The sequence below is a fragment of the Synchiropus splendidus genome, chromosome 17, assembly GCF_027744825.2.
Source record: "Synchiropus splendidus isolate RoL2022-P1 chromosome 17, RoL_Sspl_1.0, whole genome shotgun sequence".
Lineage (NCBI taxonomy): Eukaryota > Metazoa > Chordata > Actinopteri > Syngnathiformes > Callionymidae > Synchiropus > Synchiropus splendidus.
The window spans coordinates 12,962,104-12,977,164 of record NC_071350.1 but is presented as its reverse complement, the minus strand read 5'-3'; the positions used below and the strand labels follow the sequence as shown (position 1 = coordinate 12,977,164).

General features: G+C 48.5%; 3 protein-coding genes and 1 non-coding gene across 6 annotated transcripts; 3 read left to right on the top strand and 1 right to left on the bottom strand.

Annotated features, from left to right (window-relative positions):
• Positions 1–132: 132 nt before the first annotated feature.
• Positions 133–3,968, top strand: mat2b (methionine adenosyltransferase II, beta). 2 transcript variants are annotated; one of them, XM_053846617.1, is made up of 8 exons: positions 133–228; positions 1,297–1,491; positions 1,558–1,672; positions 1,739–1,891; positions 1,965–2,161; positions 2,260–2,373; positions 2,459–2,636; positions 2,788–3,968. In XM_053846617.1, exons 1-7 carry the CDS (start codon positions 202–204, stop codon positions 2,630–2,632), a joined length of 975 nt encoding a protein of 324 aa, XP_053702592.1. In that variant the 5' UTR covers positions 133–201; the 3' UTR covers positions 2,633–2,636; positions 2,788–3,968. The 2 variants fall into 2 exon arrangements, with proteins under 2 accessions (XP_053702592.1, XP_053702591.1); XM_053846616.1 differs by lacking the exon at positions 133–228 and adding an exon at positions 727–925.
• Positions 636–717, bottom strand: trnal-aag (transfer RNA leucine (anticodon AAG)). Its single transcript has one exon. It is a non-coding gene; the product is annotated as a tRNA-Leu (tRNA).
• Positions 3,969–4,074: 106 nt separating the features above from the next.
• On the top strand, positions 4,075–7,897 carry LOC128748163 (aquaporin-11-like). Its single transcript, XM_053846618.1, has 3 exons — positions 4,075–5,133; positions 5,435–5,551; positions 5,819–7,897. Exons 1-3 carry the CDS (start codon positions 4,542–4,544, stop codon positions 5,914–5,916), a joined length of 807 nt encoding a protein of 268 aa, XP_053702593.1. The 5' UTR covers positions 4,075–4,541; the 3' UTR covers positions 5,917–7,897.
• A 53-nt stretch (positions 7,898–7,950) lies between these two features.
• Positions 7,951–14,584, top strand: LOC128748161 (transforming growth factor beta activator LRRC32-like). 2 transcript variants are annotated; one of them, XM_053846615.1, is made up of 3 exons: positions 7,951–8,097; positions 9,394–9,499; positions 12,041–14,584. In XM_053846615.1, exons 2-3 carry the CDS (start codon positions 9,410–9,412, stop codon positions 13,898–13,900), a joined length of 1,950 nt encoding a protein of 649 aa, XP_053702590.1. In that variant the 5' UTR covers positions 7,951–8,097; positions 9,394–9,409; the 3' UTR covers positions 13,901–14,584. The 2 variants fall into 2 exon arrangements, with proteins under 2 accessions (XP_053702590.1, XP_053702589.1); XM_053846614.1 differs by having other exon boundaries at positions 7,951–9,499.
• The last annotated feature ends 477 nt before the right edge of the window (positions 14,585–15,061 follow it).

Sequence of the window (15,061 nt, the reverse complement as noted above, 5' to 3'; positions counted from 1 at the left end):
CATAGCTTTATCAGTGACGTTTTCACCGTACAGAACCAAGAAATACAAACATTTCTATTCGATTGTGCATCTGCTCTTCTTCGCCCGTTGGCTCACTCCTCACCAGAGGAGGCGCTGCAACGCTACCTAGACGGAAGAGAAGAAGCGTAAGGCGCTGGGGTCTCTGTCGCAGCTCACTGGTCCTGCTGCTGTTGTTGGAGGATGCCTGGGTTTGAGGTCCGAGTCTCGGTGCGGAACCATCCTTCATTGTTTTCTCTGTTGTTTTTATGGCGTATGTTTCAGTCAAGTCTCAGAATTTTATCTATGCAGTTAATGAAGAGACTAATACGTGTTTTAGCAGCTACGTAAACGATGACTAGTTTGTGAAGCGACGCCCGCGATGCATCTGTTTCCCTACGCGCAAACACACTGAGCTCTTAACTGAATTTATAAAGAATTTTGCTGTGAGAAAGTTTTCGTGTGCTTGTAGATTTGTTTAGAGTAAAAAAATAAACTTATTGTCATAAAAGCGAACACGGATAGGTACAATGCGAAGTAAATGCCGTTTACATGATGCCAATGAGCACAATAGGATAAATGTCGCAGTCGACGACGGAAAAAAGCTTCTTCAACCAGCTGTGGACGTAAAAGCTCGATGGCAGCGGTGGGATTCGAACCCACGCCCCCGAAGAGACTGGAGCCTTAATCCAGCGCCTTAGACCGCTCGGCCACGCTACCTCACGACAGGCACACTTTACGGCAAACACCTGATCGGAAACGGGAAGCTTCGGTCGGGTTGCGCATCGGAAATAAATCAGGAGACGCGAAGGGTGTGTGGTCGATCGATTACAGATCTGGGACAGATCCGAGCAGCCCCACGGAGATGAGCCGCACAGGCGCCGAGCTGAAGATTCATTTTAGTCCCGGGCGGGTGCAGCTGGTGCAGGTGAGCTAACGGCTAGTTTTAGTTCAGACGGGAGTGACGTCACGGTCTGTACAGTCGTGGAGGTGAGGGTGAAGAGGCAGGCGGAAGTGAAAGGAAGCTGTAAACAGAGACACGAAGTAGCTACGGAACTAACCCAAACAGTCGTCCGTAATCTAATCCTCACACACACGCGCGAACGCCATCACGTACCCGCTGATTCGTCACACAAGCGTATCTCACCGAGCAACTGATTTCATTATCCGCTATCTGACTGGAAAGATCGTGAGCTCTTACGAACTTTAAGACCGAATGAGGCTAAGTACTTTGTTGCGTCAATAGCGGGCGGAGTTTGCCACTTTGTATATGACTCTTTCTGAATTCTGAATTTCCAGGAAGAGGTGCTAGTCCCAACCCCCAGGGTACTGGTTACCGGGGCAACCGGACTTCTGGGTCGGGCTGTGTGTAAGGAGTTCCAGAACAATGACTGGTGTGTGGTAGGATCTGGCTACAGGAGGGCCAGACCCCAACACATCCGCTGTGACCTGACGGATGAAGATGCTGTGCGAGGACTGCTGCACCAATCGAAGGTACCGACTCTAGCTGTCACTCAAACCTGTGTATCGGCTCGCTTTAATACCCTGACGCTTCTGTAGCCGGACGTGATCGTCCACTGTGCAGCAGAGAGACGGCCAGATGTGGTGGAGAGACACACCGAGGCCGCTGTGAATCTGAACGTGCACGCCACTGGCACACTGGCTCGGGAGGCGGGTCAGTACCTCCTGACACGTACGCATGTGTAAAGGAGAGCAGGAGTGAATATGTGTTTGTGTGCAGCTGCCAATGGAGCCGTGTTCATCTACATAAGCTCCGACTACGTGTTCGACGGCAGAAATCCTCCCTACGGTGAAGACGACACCCCAAATCCTCTGAACGTGTACGGACGCAGCAAACTGGAGGGAGAGAGGGAGACGCTGCGACACTGTCCAGGTAGACACATCATCATCTGCTCACTATCTGGTGACTTATCAGTGGATGTAAGTGGATCCATCTGCGTCTCCAGGCGCGGTGGTGCTGCGCGTTCCGGTCCTGTATGGCGAGGTGGAGTCGGTGATGGAGAGCGCCGTGACGTCACTGTGGCTGAAAGTCCAGGAGGGGCCGACAGAGAGCTGCACGCTGGACCACTGCCAGCAGAGATTCCCCACCGACGCTCGAGACGTCGCCATCGTCTGCAGGAAGCTGGCGGCGAGAGCCAGACAGGTCTCCACTTTTTTACCCGTATCTCACCATTTGTTATTCTGCTTTTCTACCTGTCTCTCGACTCTGCCTGACCGACCATTCGTCTGCCTCTCCTTCAGGACCCGTCGATCAGAGGAATCTTTCATTTCTCAGGGAAAGAACAGATGACCAAATATGAAATGGCGGTGGCCATCGCTCAGGCCTTCAACCTGCCGTCCAACCACCTCATCCCTGTATGTCTCCATCATCTCTGGTTTTGCATTGTCAAAGATTGAGTCAGAACCTGTACAGTGGCATTCTGGTCATGTGTGCGTGCAGCTGACAGAGCAGCCCGCCGGCTCGGCTCCCCGACCCGCCAACAGCCACCTGAACTGCTCACGTCTGGAGCTGCTGGACCTCAGTGTGGAACCGCGACCTTTCACCTCCGCCATCAGCGACTGCCTTTGGCCCTTCACGCCGGACAAACGCTGGAGGCAGACAGTCTTCCACTGAGTCGGTACAGGACATTATATCCTTGTAAATAAAGCAACTGAGGGACAGCAAATGACCTCAGATGATCACTCTGTCGAATCATCACTCTGCTCTTCAGTGTAATCACAAACCGCTCATGGTTATTTGCACGGCAGTAACACGTTTCTCTTGTTTAGGTTTCCAACAGCATCCTGCTTTAAATACTCCTGAAGACGCCAGAAGAAGCCCAACAACCTGTTCCTGCAGAAAACCTAAAATGTAGGTCGATCCATGTCTATGTATTTTTTTCCTGAGAATTCCGCTTCAAATCGTTCATACTCAAACTGAAACTTGATTTTCTTCTACTGCTGTGTGGGGTAGTTTCTCAGACGCTCGGGGGTGCTCGCAAAACAAGTTTTATTAAGTCAAGCATTTCGATTTTCTCAAATTATTTGAACCTTTGCAGGCTGTTTGGACGTTAAGTGCCCAGTCACAACACTAGAGGGCGATCAGGAGGCAGATTTCTGAGCACATCAGTGAAGTCTATTGTAGCTGTTTGATAATGAAAGGAGGATGCGACTACAGCTTGCTTGTTTACTGGCAAGTCAACATGAGACGTCTTCAGCTTGACTTCCCAGTTCTGGTTGTCTGAGTTTGCGCACCTCTATTTTTCTGGCTACAGTTTGCGGCAACAGTAGGATTTTAATTTTCCTTTCAGCTGAACTTCCTTCTTACGTCATGCAATTGTGTTCAGCAGAAAAATCCTTTAAAAGTTTATTTTTTTACCGTCAAAGTACTACAATTTTTTTGGGTTATAGTCCAGCACCAGGCCTCTTCATGATGTGTTTGGGGGAAAAAAAAAAGTTGAACAAAAGTGCTTCTGTGTTGTGAAGGCTTGCTAGTGGTAACCCAATAAAAGTATTTATTTCATTTGAAAAGAGAAATGCCTCAACTGGCGGCTACTGTTCCCAGTCAAGTTCCATTGTGTGTCGTCATGTCTGTGTGGAACAATAACTGAAGACTTCAAGGCTAATTGTTTGATGCGTTTGCTTGAAATGATCACATTCCAAAGATGACGTGTGTGAGAACACGAAGATGCTGATGGATTGTGTTGTTGTCAGATCAAGACTGTTCATGCGCCTGTGTGTTCATCATCAAGGAAGTGGTGTCATATTATTTTGGGAAGGAAGGTTTAGTTTCCCTTTTTGTCCTGATCCTTTGTGTTCCTCTCATATGAAGCCTCAAATAGCTTTGAATGGTCTGATCTGAGTTGATTTTGTGGAGAGCAACACTACTGTGTGGTACCAGTGTGTGTGTGTGTGTCTGTAAACACTGTACTTCCTGTACGCACCTTCAATAAAACTCGCTTGTAAACGTAGCAGGAGGTGATGCGTGTTTGCTTTGGTGAGTGTCCTTGGACATCTGCTGCATCGGCGTCATGACGTGACTGAGTGAGTTGGCGCACAGATACATGAGGAGGATGGTTGTGTTGCCTTAGGGTCGGGGTGGGCTGACATCAGGATCACTTGACATCAATTATTGACGGCGGTGATGACGCTCAAACTCACTGGGGGGTTATGTATAACATCCAGTCAAGGTCCTCTCCTGGTGGAACAGCTTCACCAGGGTTAGTTGGAGCAAAGTAGCTCTGAAACTCTAGTTTCCACCGCTTAGACTCAACCATGCCCCTGGATCATTTCATCCTAACTATCTCTAGATTTTATCATTGGTACATTTTGCGCATTATTTTATCATTTGACGTTTGTAAAAAAAAAATCTTTCTGATTTTATAATCTCGACATCGCTATACTTCGTGTTTTATTTTGGAGGGTTGGCGCCCGCTTCCGGTGCCGCGCAGTGACGCGGCACAAGCGCGGATTGAACTTTGACGCCGTGGAGGAAAGTTCACCGAACTGTGCACTTTCGGAGTGACGGGGCTGCAGCGGGACAAATGGCGGAGCTCTGGGTCTCGGTGTCGGTCCTGGGGGTGGCGGTTCTGCTCTCAGAAGTGATCCGCCGCGCAGCAGCTCAACTTTCTCCCTCCGCGGTCAGGATTTACGCGCTGGAAGCCGCGTCCACCTTCCAGCTCTGCTGCTGCACCCACGAGCTCAAGCTGCTGGGGGAGAGCGCGCGGCTGGACCTGGGGGTCGCCCTGACGCTCACCTACCTGATGACGGTGGTCCATCTTCACACGTTCCGGGAGGCTTCGTGCAACCCCACCGCGGCGCTCGAGAGGCTGTGCCGCGGCCGCAGCAGCGTCAAAGCTGCGGCGGCGGTGATCGGATGTCAGTTCGGCGCTGCGGTGGCCGCGCGGCACTTCGCCACCTTCGTGTGGTCGCGCGGTCTGTCGGACGTCCACCTGCGGCACCAGAGGTTCGGGTTCCGCTGCTTCGACCCTCTGGGCGGGACTCTGGTGGAGGCGGCCGCGGTGGAGCTGTGCTGCGCCTTCGTGGTCCAGGCGGCGGCGCTCAACATACACCGCGTCGAAGAGAAACTCCGCGTCCACGCCTTCGCCGCGTTGATCACCGCGCTGGTCTACGCCGGTGAGTGTGGTGACGTCACCAAAACAACCCAAACATTGTTTAATGATCTGCAAAGAAAGCATATTCGTCTGCTTTATGTCCTGTAGTTTGTCTAAAGATAATAGGTTTTACTGTTTTGGAAAAAAAAAGTCTTCAAACATTTTATTTCATCTGAACTTCTGTGTTGCTTAACTTACTCAGTTTTCAAAAACTTAATTCATGGTGAATAATATCAGCAACTTTATGTAGAAAACCTTACAGTGGAACGACGCATCACAACATTAAGTTTGTGCTCGTGTTTGTCTTCGTCCTCACGGCCCAGGTGGAAGCGTCTCGGGCGCCATGTTCAATCCCGTCCTGGCCTATTCAGTCCAGTTTCCCTGCAGCGGCCACACGACGTTCGAGTATGTTCTGGTCTACTGGCTTGCTCCAGTCGCAGGTAAGATCTTCTCCCTCTTTGTAGTTAGAGCTCTGATTTAATCCACCGGGTGTTTACATTTCGCAGGTTTAGTTACGGAAGCTGACTTTACAAACAGGATGTAAAAATGTGACCTTTATTTTGAAAGGTGAAGGTTGTTACATATAATAATAACAATAATGATAGTATAATACACATGAGTAATAATAACAATACATGCCTTGATGCCAAGTCGTGTTACATTTTCTAAACCTAGACTCACTGTGACCTCACTTCCTGTTCTGGTAGGCGTGGCGAGCTGCGTCCTCCTGCTGGAGAAGATCATCCCATTTCTGTCGGGGAAGTCAAAAGTCGAAGTGGGGAGAACAAAGTTGAAGAACCAGTGAACGTAACGAAACGTGTTTTCACCGACACACAATCCCTTTTTTTTTTACTATCATTTCATGTTGAGCTAAAGCTGGCGACGACGCCAGGGACTCGTGCCATTCGACAATCTTATCGCGCTTAACTCACACAGCATTGGACGCACAGAACATAAACTACTTTCTTCAAGCGACTACACACAGGGTTGTATTTCTATTCACACTGTTGACCACACACGCTCCCTCTTGAAGCACACACACGGATCACACGTGACTCTGTGAACACAACTTGATTTTCATTTTCACAATCACAGGTGTGCACACCAGTGGGGTTTTACTTTGTAATCGCACACTGGTTAGTCTGCACAAACACAAAGGCAGGCTCAGACACAAGGACACGCAACTGTGTACACACACCGAGGCGGGGTTACGCTGCACTGACACACACACACGACACTGAAATGAAAACGTGACTTGAATCTTTTACCATCTGATTTTTTTTTAATGTTCATGTTTTGAGACCAACACTAGGAGGCGATGTGCCTTTATTTTTATTTTTTTAGTAATAGAACACTGAAGTTCATTGACATTTTTAATGTTGTTTTCAGGGCCAAAGTTGACTGTGAATCTCAGTGTGATTGTTGATGTCTGAAATACCTCATCGATGATGATGTGAATTCTTCAACTGATATTTAAATAAAACTATGTAAAGCCATCATCCTCAGATATCTTATCCGGCACCTGTGTTGAGACAATCCCCGGGCAGCAGCAGAAGCCTGGATTTGAGTGGATCTTAGCGACACCAAACATGGTCCTGTGACCTTTGACAGAGGTCCTGGTCACCTGGTCTTTATTTACTATGTGTGACCTCATCGGCAGCAGCGTCTACATGTGATTCCCTTGGCGTTGGTTTCTCACAGCTGATCTAGGGGATTCCAGAAACAAAATGAAACTACATCCGTCTTAAAAGAGGCTAATGTGAAACTAGTCCAACTACATGGAGGAAGCGGAGGACGAGGTGAGTCATGCCAATTGTTGTTTAAATATAGTGACAGGATTAATGATTCACAAGAGAAGAAAAAGGTCAAAATGCAAATAGAAACTTAGACATTACGTTTCTCTTCTTGTAATTCAGACTTTTGAGATGTGTGCACTATCATCTCTAGTTTTACATCACTGGTACACACCATTTTTCCTGGTACCTGAGGGTGTAGAAACCGATCCAAGCAGCGGACTGAACCGAACTTTGTGTCCAAACCTTCTGATACATCCATTTCTGATCTGTCCTTTCGAGCGTCTCCATCTCTGTTCCTCCATGGAAGGTGGAAAACGTGATGTGACCTTTTGCAGTTTCGCCATGTCATGCGGTGAGTCGCAAATAATTCGATGATGGTGAGGGAAGTGGAGTTCTGCAGAAGTCTGGGAGGAACTCCAGAAATATCTGAGTGGAGTTCACCTTTGATCTTTTGTGGAGTAGATACGGAGTCTATTACTGGTGACTGATCGGTGGTGACATCCTGGTACCAAACAAAGGAAGAAGACTGAGGGAGAGGAGGAGGTTGAGAACGAGTGGGGTTACAGTGGAGATGCAGGTCAGCCTGGTTGGACAACAGGTGAGGAGTGAGAGAGGAAGGTGTGGAGGTGGAGAGGAGCTGAAGGAGCGGACAGAGAAGAGGAAGGTGAGGCGGAGAGAAGCTTTGGATGATGTGTGGAATGGATGTCGAGACAGTGGGAGGAGAGGATGAGAGGGAGAAGACAAGGAAAAGGGGTGACACAGGTGAAGATGGATGAGGAGCACAGAACAGAAGGTGAGGAAATAGAGAAAGAAGGTGGAGACAGAAAGGTGGAGGAGAGGAATGAAGATGAGATGGTTGAGATCAAACCTGAAGAGGAAGGAGGAGATAGACGGGAGAGAGGTTGGGAGAGGACAGTGAGAAGAAGCTGAAGCTGTCTACTGGGAGAATGTCAAGCTGGACTCCCCCTTCCAGGACTCCAGAGGGAGGCAGTGGTGGTGGAGGGGGGGGGCAGGGGAGGAAGAGGAGGGAGGGGCGAGCAGCAGGATGTTCTGACAGGATGTGATGGCAGTGGGAGAGGAGACGCTCGGAGGTTCTGCTGGTGCTGCCGGGCTTTCTGTTTCAGGTGAGCCTTCCTGATCTGGTTCTGGTTACTGGAGTCCAGCTGAAGCTACGTTCGGGTCCGTTTCAGGTTTGTGACGTTTTCGCTTGAGGACTTTTCCAGCTCCATGATCCCTGCATCACATCCACCGAGGCTCATCTAAATGCTTGTAACTCGCTGTAACTCTTGATCGGATCATTTCCTCCTTCTTCACCATTAAAACTCCTCTTAAATCTGCTCCTTCCTGGATGCGCTTCTTAAAAAGTCCCGCACAGATGTTTCTAATTGTGTGTACATGCTTGTGTGAACGTAAGACGGTCGTCCTCGCACGCTTGTTCCTGAGCTCCACATCTCGCCGACTGCTACAGATGGCTGTGACCCAGGAAGGTCACCTCTCCTCACACAGGTCTTTTCCCCCAAGAATTCTTTTTGGTTTCAGTGTGAGAAGCTCGAGGTCCGAGTAGGTATTTTTAGCTCGACTCTTCTTTGGAATCAGTTTCACCTACGCCGTCGATTTACATAGTGGACTTTTTAAAAAATTCCAAACCACAAAATTGAGATTAAAAATAGAATTTCCCTCTGAAAATTGGCCCTGGGCCACACTGTATGGTTTCACCTGTTATTACCTGCGACTATTGAGATTTTTGCTTCCTCGTTCGACCGACTTTCCACAGTCATGCTATTGTGTTGTTCCTCAGAAGCTCCTCTGTTGTACAGTGACTTAGTCATGACAGCGCTGCGCAAACCAACAAAGATCAGAGAGTTTTCATAGTCGTCTTGAAGGTGGAATTTGAGTCCATCGACAGCCGCCTCTCACAATCCTTCCATTGTTGGTCGACACTTATGTTTCCCCGAGACACAAGCAAGCGGACTGGAGCTCCCCACACAGGAACACTGCTTGGCAGATGTTTTTTCTTTAAGCTGGCTTCAGTTTTCTCAGGGAGGGGTCCTACACAGTTCATTGAAGTTCTCCCATTGGTGCGTTTAGATCTTTGGGGAGCTCCAGTTGTAGCTGCAATGAGGGGATCTAATACCCTTCCATTTCAAGTCTCGGTCGACGTCCTTCCAGGCATAGTGGAAAACCTAACAATGTGTCTGTAAAACCCATTTACATTGTTTCCCAGTGTCATAAAGATCGGATCCAGCGAGTTTTGACGGTTTTCTAGGTTCCAATGTGTTCCCAGAGGGACATTACGTTCTTCACTGTAGATGCCCGTCGAGACACTCCGATAAGGTTTTGCTGCTGGGCTGAAACTGACTCATGAAATATCTCTCTGTCCCTGATAGAACCGGTCTCATTGGGGCAGATGTCACATTCCCCTCCAAGTTCCTCTCCACTGAGTGTCAGGACTCACATCTAAACTTCCTTCTCCCGCCCACCTCCAGCCTCCTCCACTGAAACATGGCTGCCTTCCAGCTGCTTCTCCTGCCGCTCCTGTGGTCCACGCCGGCGGCTGCTTACCCTCCTCGCCATCCTGGATCCTGCCAGATTGTGAGTAGACCTGAAAAAAAAAAGGAACATTCCTTACGTTTCTGCTCAAATATACAATCACAGCTGGACACGCTCTTCAGCAGAGAGTTTGTTTTTATTAGTTGCCCGCGGCAACCACTTGGTGCTGGAGGTATTTTCCTGCCATGCAATGAGAGATCAGTGTGAGATATGAGGGATGATTCCAGGAGCTTAGCTCAGCTCAGCCGCTTGGTTTACCACACCTCTGTGGGAGGCGGGCGCTTCTATGAAGCTCACGATACGATCCTCAACATGCGGCTCAGTCACCATCAGCAGCTGCTGCTGCACCTGGAACTGAAAATGGACGTTTCACTTTCACTTTCTGAAGGTTAATGAGTTTGGAAACACACAATGATACTCTGGGCATTTTCCTGCTGCTGTTGAACAACATGTGGCATGATACACCAGGTGTCACTTCCGCCTTCCATGTCTTTTTCCATCACAGGTTGGACAGAGAAAATATCCATCCGTCTGTCCTTCATCCAACCATCTGTCCATCTGCCCTTCATCCATCCATCCATCCATCCATCCATCCATCCATCCATCCATCCATCCATCCATCCATCCATCTGTCCATCATCTGTCATCTGTCCTTCAGCCTTCATCTGTCCTTCATCCATCCATCCATCTATCCATCCATCCATCCATCCATCCATCATCCATCCATCCATCCACCTGTCCTTCATCCAACATCCATCCATCTGTCCTTCAGCCATCATCTGTCCTTCATCCATCCATCCATCATCCATCCATCTGTCCTTCATACATCATCTGTCCTTCATCCATCCTTCCATCCATCTGTCCTTCATCCATCCAACCACCTGTCTTTCCTCTATCCACCCATCTGTCCTGTATCCATCCATCTGTCCTTCATCCATCTATCATCCATCCACCCATCCATCCATTTGTACTTCATCCAACATCCATCATCTGTCCTTCATACATCCATCTGTCCTTCATCCATCCTTCCATCCATCTGTCCTGTATCTATCCATCTGTCCTTCATCCATCCAACCACCTGTCTTTCCTCCATCCACCCATCTGTCCTGTATCCATCCATCTGTCCTTCATCCATCTATCATCCATCCACCCATCCATCCATTTGTCCTTCATCCATCCATCATCCATCCATCTGTCCTTCATCTTCATCCATCCTCCATCTGTCGTTCATCCATCATCCATCCATTCATCTATATGTCCTTCTTCCATCCATCCATCCATCATCTATCCATCTGTCCTTCATCCATCATCCATCCATCCATTCATCATCCTTCATCATCCATTCATCTATGTCCTTCTTCCATCCATCCATCCATCATCTATCCATCTGTCCATCATCCATCCATTCATCATCATTCATCATCCATTCATCTATATGTCCTTCTTCCATCCATCTGTCCTTCATCCATCCAACCACCTCTCCTTCCTCCATCCATCCATCTGTCCTTCATCCATCCATCCATCCATTCATCATCCTTCATCATCCATTCATCCATCTGTCCTTCCTCCATCCACCCATCTGTCCTTCCTCTATCCGTCCAGCTGTCTTTCCTCATCTATCCATCCATTTATCCACCAGCATCAGTCTGTCCTTCATCCATCCATCCATCCATCTATCCTTCATCAGTCCTCCTACCAATCCATCCATCCTTGTAAAACCAGTCATTCAAAAAAGTATCTCCTCAAAGTTGAGTTCCAGAGAAATCCTGTTTAAACAAGTACTAATAAGCCAGAGTGTTGAAGACGCTGACAACAACTCGTCCAAAGTACAACAAAAAAAGCTGTCCGGTGATTCTTCATCAGCATTTGTTCCGCAAATATATCAAAGACTTAAAACAGAAGAGATGTTTTCTTTACGAGCTGTTTTCGGGCTCAGGGTCTCCGACCATGTGGTTCCAATTATTAACTCGAGATGACGAAGACCGTGGGAGGAAGATGAAGGTGTGTTTGCTCCAGACGCTAGAAAACGAAGCGACAGGGAATGAGTCACAAAGAGAAAAAGTGAAGTTTGTTTTTGTATGAGTGTTTTTGAACAGATCCATGTGGCCGCCCTGAACACACACAGACTTCCTAAGAATCCTGTTATGGCTGTTGGTTCCACTCAGACACAGACCGGGTCCTTTGACTTGAAGTTGAATTGCTGTTTAAACCTGCTTGAGTTCAGTTTAACTGCAATAGATCAGACTTAGTTTGAGGATTCCCTAGTTTGCTCAAGCCGCCAGAGATTTCTGGGTCTGAAGGTTGAGGGTCACATGAGCAGACTAGTCCGTGGTACGCTGGCACTTTCTACGCTTTCAGTGTAAAAACTACACCTTCAAATTTTAGGTTTTATTTTCAACCAGTTTCTTACATATTTAACGCTATAACCAAAAACCAACCCCCACCGTGACAACGTCTCACCCCCCCAAATAATAAAACAAGAAAACACTCTCACTCGCAGTAACACAGTTTGCCCCCAAATTAAAACTGACAGAACAGTCTGTGGCGCTACAACACAACTTTTGACCGGTTCTCTGTTTGCAGGTCCAAACGGACGTGCTCTGCAGAGATCTGGGCCTCAGAGAGGCCCCGGGGAGTCTTCCTCAACACGTCAACATGCTGGATCTATCGCACAACCAGGTGGAGAATTTCACCATGGAGACTTTAGCCCACCGCAGAGATCTCCGTCACCTCAACCTGCGCTCCAACAAGATCCACTTCGTTCAGCCTGGACTGTTCAAAGACATGACGAACCTGAAGACTCTGGATCTGTCCCGGAACCACCTGAATCTTTTTGCTCAGACTAAGACACACATGGGGCCACTGGCAGCCGTGGAGTCACTGGATCTGTCCAGTAACGGGCTTTACACCGGGATGACCGACTATCTGGTCTCGGATTGTCCGTCTCTCTTGAATCTTTCCCTGAGCAGCAACAGCATCACGAAAGTGGCACAAAACACCTTCAGTGGATCTCCGTCCCTGAGAAGAATCAACCTCCACAACAACGTCGTCTTGGAGATTGAGGACGGCGCCTTCGACTCCTTAAAGCACCTGGATGACCTGGACTTGTCCAAAAACTCCATCAGCTGCATCACAGACTTCAACCTCAGCCGCCTCAAGCTCCTCAACCTGAGCCAGAACAGCGTGGAACTTTTCCAGAGCGTGTCGTCCACGCAGCCCTACAGCCTCCACACCCTCGACCTCAGCCAAAACAAAATGCACTACTTCCCTCTTCTGCCCACCAACAATGTGATAGAATTTCTGGACCTGTCCCGGAACCGTCTGCTGAGCCTCAACGTGTCGGGCAGTCCACAGCAAAAGGCCGCCGTGGTGTTGAATCACCTGCAAGTCCTGGACCTGAGCTACAACCAGCTGAGGAGCCTGCCGGAATCCTTTCTTCAGAGCATGGATGCGCTGAGCTTTCTCAACGTCAGCAATAACTGCATCAAGTCTTTTTCCGTGGCCGACCGCCCTCTTCGGAGTGTCAGGGTTATGGACCTGGGTTATAACTCGCTGCAGAGTCTCTCTATAGGTCCCAAAAGCCTCCCACTGCTGGAGGAGCTTTTCCTACAGGGGAATGCTCTTTCCACTTTGGACCATCACACCTTTCAAAGGCTTCCAAGTGTCCGCCTCCTGCAGCTCCAGCAGAATGACCTAAAGGTCTGCGAAGAGGAGCCCAGTCCACCGTGGATTCAGAGAAGGCCTGGTCCGCCTGGGTGCGTCTTCTTCACCACCATTCCTTCACTTGAGTTCTTGTATCTGTCTGAGAACAATCTGAGGCGGTTGCCAGCCGGGGCCTTCACGGACACCCAGCTCAAGCTCCTGGACCTGTCACTGAACCCAGGCTTGGACGTGGACAAACACTCACTGTCGGGTCTGGAGGACTCCCTGGTTCACCTGCTGTTGAAGGAGAGCAACATCTCAAAGCTCAACACAGACCTGAACTCGCTGCAGAGGCTCAGATACGTGGACCTCTCCACCAACCACTTGATGTCGCTGCCGCCGTTGACTCAAGAGTCCAAGATTGAGTCGCTGAACTTGCAAAACAACAACCTGGTGACTCTGGACTACAGAACCATCCTGGCTCTGGAGCACTCGCTGAAAACACTGTACATGGGCTCCAACCCTCTCAGCTGCTGCAGCAACCTCGGCTTCCTGCACTTGGTGCAGCATTCCTCAGTGGTGGTCCCAGACATCGAGGCGGTCACCTGCGCCCACAAGGAGTCCTCGCACCCCGTCAGTATCGAGACGGTCACCAAGGAAATGTGCGACAGACAAAGCGGCCAGAGTAACACTACTGTCATCGTGGTCATAGTGCTGCTGGTGGTGCTGATCCTGGTGGCGCTGTTGGCGAAATGGTGCCACATGAGACGGCGGAAACACGCCAGAGGATTTAGCGCGTAGATGTGAACGGACACGATGAGGAAGACTCGTCACCATAAGGGAACACAAGGTCGAATGGAGCCAGAGTTTTGACTCGTCATGTGAATAAAGCAGCCATAACACTCTCATATCTACATCAGTGCCCCTTGTGGTCATATGAAGAACTGCTCATTCCGGTGTGCTAAATTTATGCAGCTCAGATTGTTGTCTTGCATAAAGTCTTTTATGAAGTTTGACATTTAAAATGATACATCAACTCTATTTATAAGGTTTTGACACTAATGTAACTCAGGTACACAGTACTCCGCCATTCACCCTGGATTTCAATATTTAATAACAGAGAATATCTTACAAGGCTGGATTGAATTTTGGCCTCAGTCCAGCATTTTTTTAGCTAAAGATTTAATGAGATATTTCATAAAAAAATGAGAGCCAAATCCTGGGTCTGGGTCCGTGTTCTTGTCCTGGGTTGACAGCTAACTTAAGCACTACAGAGTTTGCCGCCTGAGTTGAAGACGATAAAACCACCGGTGTATACTGTATGTCTGTCGGTTTACTTTTGAAGTAGCTTGCACTTTAAACGATGATTGTATTTTTCTCTTGCAACATTAAACATGTTCACATTCCAAGCTGACGTAATTTATTTGGATGTTGCCGTAGAAACTGTGCTGGACACGGGTTTTTATCTGCGGCCCCCTTCGGGACTCTGTGTTTTTGGATGTGAACCATGCAATAAATCCAAGATTAAAAACATTTGCTGCTTTATTTGCTTTTTAAGTGTTATGTTTTTGGGCACGAACAGGTATCTGCATTTGAAGCCAAAAATGAAATAACAAATGTGGAATTTAATAGTGTGCGGAGTGAAAACAGGCATCGACCTTTTTGTTTTGGTCACCTGCAGACAAAACAGAGACGTGGTGCCCACCCCCCACCTCCCAGCCCCCCCCGATTTCCTCACACTGACTTTTCCTGTTCTTTGTAAAATTCCAACATTTTTGCGTGAGTGTGTGCGTGTGTTTACGAGAGGAGCGGCGATGTAATCTGGAGGCCTTTGGGAAGTTTGCGGTTCCTTAATGTGATGCAGGCGTCCGTCACTTTCCTGGTCTGGGTTTGGTCCTAGTCTTACAGTAGAACCAGCAGAGGTTCGTCACCCGGCCGGGAGGGTAACTGCAGTAAACAAGT